Below are 5,787 nucleotides of genomic sequence, written 5' to 3'. Positions count from 1 at the left end.
ATACCCCATCTAAGAGTGCAGCTGACCCAATCCTTGAAAAAAATTTTCTTCTTCTTTAATGTGGAGTCTACACAACCCTTCAAAAACTTAAGTTGTCAAACTGAGCTATAATAAAGACTAGAAAAAATTAGGCAGGAGAAAATTCAAATGTGTGAGAAAGCAGAAAGTTAGATTTGTTTGGGTCTTTTTCCTAGATTATAAAAAAATCATTATAAAATGCTTTGGACCCTGGTCCAACACAGCTGGAATGATAAGTTATTGAAAATGCAAGCCCCCATCAAGAAAGACAGTGTGCCTATGTAGCACCTTTCCCTTAGAAGTTCAATGTGCTTTAGGTATAACTATGAATTAACTGCATAATTAAGTATGTGATTCAGAATACAGTCAGACTTACTGTTAACTCCAGTGACTAAAGAGCCCCTGCCACTTGTTGCCAAGAAACTGTTGGCAGGACCACTCATAACTTACAAGGTTATGAATGAAACTGATATGCGTATTTCTTGACCCCAAAAGAAATATCGCCCCTTTCAAGGCAGAAAAATATGATGGAAGAGGGAATAAGACACTTCTTAAGGAAGCCACAAAACATCTTATAAAAAACCAGAGCCAGTGCATGTTTCACAACCCCTGACGCAGGCCCCCAGCAGCAGGGTGAGCAAAGGGAGCAGTGATGTTTTTGAAACCAGAGTGACTCGCAGCTAACTGTCTAACAGTAAATTCACAGAGTAAAATGCAGAATAAGTCGACATATAACCAAGGTTTACATTATATCTAGAAATATGTTTTATGCTTTAAAAAAAATTGCAATGCACTCCAAAAAAATTTTTCTGATAATTCATGTACAACAGAAGGCACTGTTATCCGCATAAATCCATGGATTCTGCATGGCAAAAACCTGAGACGTGCAAATTGATCGAATCCTCTAAAACCACCTTGGGCACGCAGCCTTTGAAGCATATGGTTTGTCCTCTTCAATCCAATGATTCTGTTTTTCTTTCATTTCATACATTACAGTAGCTGTTTATTAATCAAATATCTAGATTTCAGGGTGAGAAAGGTCAAAGGGGAAAGGGAGAGTGGAGAAAGGTGCTGCCTAATGCCAGATGGGAGCTAGCACAGCAGGAGGGCCCTCAAAAGCAGCCTCTCACTTCTCCCGTCTTGACCCTCACGCTCCTCTTGTGAAATAAAATGTGGCAATGATCTCTGGTCAGCTCATGTTCCCTCCTTCAGTTGTTGCTGGGCACAGTCCCAAAGTTAAATGCAGAGAGGACGCCTTTGTTTTCAAATGTGAAGCCTCCTTGTTGTTCAATCTTCTTCTTTGCCTCTAGCATTTTCCAAAAGAAAGGGGTTGGGGGGGAGAGGGGAAAAAAAGAGTACTTAAGGTGACAAAGTTAGAGATAATATCAAAGGTGCAAATTCTTTATATACTTAGAACTCTGAAGGAATGTGACTTGTGGTATTACTTATTCTGCCAAATTGAATGTCAGCCTTTAACAGACCCATGTCAATAAGTAATTACGTTAAGTATCATGGAAAAACTCTGCAAAAAACGAATGAAATGAAAACCAGTCTCAAAAGTTGTATTCCACTAGCTTCACAGTCTCTACTGCTGAAAGGGCACCCAGATTTCTCACATTAGGAGGCACGATCTGTGTGTAGTACTGAAAATCTAAGTCCAGGCAGAAGAACCGGAGTTCTAAACTCTAGATGCCTAGTGTATGATATTTCCTACTAAAATATTTTTGTAACTACAAAATCTTTTCCATTAATAATCTAGGAATGGCCATAATAATCAACATAAAATAATTTCTCCAGTTTAAAAGCTGAAAATCAACAAGAATCAATAACCCATAAAGCCCAACAAATAGGAATGGGGAGCACTTCATGTCCAGGAACACGACCTCCTCGCAAGAACTCATTATGTCCCTTTGGTCTACCTGTGGCTGAGATGCTTAGGTGGATGATCCAGCTAATTAAGTCTTCCTCAGTAAGAGGCATCCCCACCCTTACTTTGTACCTTTGGCTCCAAAATACGATAAGGATGTGAATGAGAACACCACTAGCAGACACATGTTAATGCACAGGTTTTTGCAGAGCTAAGATATCACGAGTGATTAAAAAGAATCATCAGGCCAGTCGCAGTGGCTCACACCTGTAATCCCAGCACTTTGGGAGGCCAAGGCAAGAGGATCACTGGAGGCCAGGAGTTCAAGACCAGCCAACATAGCAAGACCCCACCTCTACAAAAAATCTTAAAAATTGTCCAGGTGTGGTGGCATGTGCCTGCAGTCCTAGCTACTTGGGACGCTGAGGCAGGAGAATCACTTGAGTCAGGAGTTCAAGACTGCAGTGAGTTATGATCGCACCACTGCCTGGGCAACAGTGGAGATGCCGTGTCTTAAGGAAAAAAATAATAATAATTCTACAGTAATGACAATTCCTTATTATCTTGAAGGGCTGTTCTCTAACAATTTTAAAAGCAATATTTAGACAACCCTAGCTCATCAAGTAAGAATGACTATTGGTACTGACACATGCATCCAAGCGGGAGGTAATTCCAGCTGACCTGCCACTGTCCTCCGGTGCTCTGCCAGGGTGTACACCTCCTGCAGTGCGCTCCTCTGATCTTCACTGAGTGGTGCCATCAGCAACTGGTACCAGGCAGCATCCCGACTTTGCACACCTGTTGCATTTTGGGGGTTAAAAGGGGGAGGAAGAAAAGATAGGAGAGTATAGTGACTATTATTATTTCAGAGAACTGGTAACATGATCAAATTACAATGAAATTATCACAGGCAGTAAGAAATGAAGAGTACAATACTATAAGGAACACAAGATAATCCAACAAAGGATTATCTCTGAGCACCCACTTAGCACCCAACTACATGTGGTGTCAAAGGAAGGTTAGGACATGGTGAATCTCTGCTTTGCCTAGTTCTCTGCCTCCTTCACTGTCTTCTCTCTATAGATGTTCCCTAAAAATCTGGATCTTGGTAAACACCTCTACTCTCTTATAACCATTTTCCTCTGGAATTTTTTTTTTTTTTTTTCTTTTTTTGAGACAGAGTCTCACTCTGTTGCCCGGGCTAGAGTGAGTGCCGTGGCATCAGCCTAGCTCACAGCAACCTCAAACTCCTGGGCTCAAGCGATCCTACTGCCTCAGCCTCCCAAGTAGCTGGGACTACAGGCATGAGCCACCATGCCCGGCTAATTTTTTCTATATATTTTTAGTTATCCAGATAATTTCTTCCTATTTTTTTTTTCAGTAGAGACGGGGTCTCGCTCTTGCTCAGGCTGGTCTCGAACTCCTGAGCTCAAACAATCCGCCCGCCTTGGCCTCCCAGAGTGCTAGGATTACAGGCGGGAGCCACCGCACCCGGCCTGGAATTTTAATACTACTTACAGCTTCAGCATTGCTCCTACACCAAGGACTCAAATCTGTACATTTAGGCAAAACTTTCCCCTAAGCCTACTGGACTGCTCCATTTGAATACTGCACCTCCAACAGCACAACTTATTATAAAACCAAATTTGTTATTTTCCTCCCAAACCCTCTTTATCTCATGTCCCTCACCAGTTCTATTAGTCCCCCAGTCACCCACTGTAAATCCTTAACATCTTTGACCATGCCCCTTCTCCACACACAAACTTTTAATTTTTTTTTTTGGACAGGGTGTCACTCTATTACCCAGGCCAAATAATAGTTCACTGCAACCTCAAACTCCTAGGCTCCAGCAATCCTCCTGTCTTATCCTCCCAAGTAGCTGGGACTACAGGTGCATGCCACCATGCCTGGCTAATTTTTTTTTAATTTTTTGTTCACATGGGGTCTTGCCATGTTGCCCAGGCTGGTCTTGAACTCATGGCCTCAAGCGAGCAATCCTCCTTCTTCCCCCTCCCAAAGTGCTGGGATTACAAACATAAACCACTGTGTCTGGCCCCTCTGCTTCTTTATGTCTTTCATCTATGTGCTTCTTTCCATCAAATGCCACCCTCCGACTCCAGGTCCCTTATACTCCTAAGTTAATAAAGGGATCATCTCATGCTTGGTTCCTGCATCTCGCCCCCTTCAGCTCTTTCTGCACATTATCCATCACCTGGTAACTCCCCTGATGTGAACCACCACATCCCCAAGGTCGCCCTCTCATGGAACAACTTTCAACACTACTCCAGGGGGCAATGGATAAAGATCTCCTCAGTCTAGAATTCAAGGTTACTACAATCCAGTCCAACCGGATACCTTCATAGAGACTTTGAGTAGTGGATCCTACATGCTGGTCCCAAGCTGGCTGCCTAACGTTGACTTGAGCATCTTTAAAATACATTTCCTGAGATCCCACCCAAGATCTAAAAGCTTCCTTGGTGACTGTGACACACACCCATGTCCAGCAACAACTGCCTAAGAGCACACCCTCCGTATGCTGATATTGTCTCCATGTTTTAGAATATCATTCCCTATGCTCTCTGCCTCTAATTCCTGCTAAATTTCAATAAAAACATGAGGGTGTTTTTTTCATCATTAATGGTATTTGTAGCAACACTTGCCTTGTTAGTAATGATATTTTATACACAATGTTTACTTTAATATTGTTTATAATAGCAAAAAGTTGGAAATAATTTTAAACACCCAACAGTTGAAATAAATTATGGTATCACTGTAGAAATACTATAATACTATCTAACCATAAAACAAATAATCTATATTAATGGGATTCTGAATAATTCTTTGGTTAATAATTTCCTAAATATTTTCATTGGCTTTTTATTTATTTTTATTCTGTAAATTTTCTATTTACATGTCCCATTTTTATACTGGGTTACTGGTCCTATCCATTTGTAGATGGCCTTTGTACACTGTGTACATTAAACCTGTAATAGTGTATGTGGCAAATATTTTCTCTCAATCATTTATGAGTCTTTTAACTGTATTTACAGTTTCCCTTGCTGTACAAAATTGGCAAATTGCTTATGTAGCAAAAAGTCACAACAGCAGTTCCTTCCCACAGGGGCTATGAATTACTAATAAATTTATGGCCACGATTTTTAAGCAAGATATGCCTGAAGTTTTTCATTCTTTTCTGTAAAAATGCTTGTCCATTCATACCTAGAGAATAAAAAATATATGCAGATATTCTTGCTCAAAATTACTTTTGTGAGGATAATCTATAAGCTCACCCTGCTACTTTACAATGATGAAGGTTGCTAGGATTGGGTGATAGGTGTTGCATTATTTTAATCACTCTCATTTCATATATGTTTGGGGATTTCTATAATAAAGAACAAATAAAATTCAAAAAAAGAACCTAGACCAATTTGGGGCATATCCCAAAACAACTTCTAACAGGAAGAAATGAAGAAAGAATTTAGGAAAAATACGTGAAGATTCAGAGAGGAAAGACATACTTAGCAGAGCTTGTGTAAAAAACTGATATTCATCCACACTACTGTCAAGGTCAAGTGGAGTGCTGAATCCCTCAAGGGCAGTTTCTTCCAATACTTCTTCATCCCAGTCATCATCATCTTCCTCCTCGTCTTCACCTCTTCCATTATTTGACTGCATTGCTTGGGCATTTACATTCGTCTCCTCTTCATCACTCGAAATCTCCTCTGTGAATCCATTCATGATTTAAAAGGAATCAAAACATATAAGGACAAAATATAAAATTTCATTAAAAAAAGATTATAAAATAGGCCAGGCGCGGTAGCTCATGCCTGTAATCCTAGCACTCTGGGAGGCCGAGGCGGGCGGATTGTTTGAGCTCAGGAGTTCGAGACCAGCCTGAGCAA

The 5,787-nt window shown here is 40.7% G+C and overlaps 1 protein-coding gene across 1 annotated transcript in view; it reads right to left on the bottom strand.

The window, feature by feature from the left end:
- Window positions 1–822: 822 nt before the first annotated feature.
- IPO8 (importin 8) overlaps window positions 823–5,787 on the bottom strand; it is a 71,494-nt gene continuing 66,529 nt past the window's right edge. The window contains exons 23-25 of the mRNA XM_012641020.1: window positions 5,404–5,607; window positions 2,567–2,683; window positions 823–1,324 (exon numbers count right to left, since the gene is read on the bottom strand). Coding sequence (XP_012496474.1) covers window positions 1,227–1,324; window positions 2,567–2,683; window positions 5,404–5,607 — 419 coding nt within the window. The 3' untranslated portion in view covers window positions 823–1,226. The remainder of the gene's footprint in view (window positions 1,325–2,566; window positions 2,684–5,403; window positions 5,608–5,787) is intronic.

Source organism: Propithecus coquereli, unplaced genomic scaffold (assembly GCF_000956105.1).
Source record: "Propithecus coquereli isolate 6110/MARCELLA unplaced genomic scaffold, Pcoq_1.0 Scaffold16, whole genome shotgun sequence".
Taxonomy (NCBI): Eukaryota; Metazoa; Chordata; class Mammalia; order Primates; family Indriidae; genus Propithecus; species Propithecus coquereli.
This window is presented reverse-complemented; position numbering and strand designations above follow the sequence as displayed.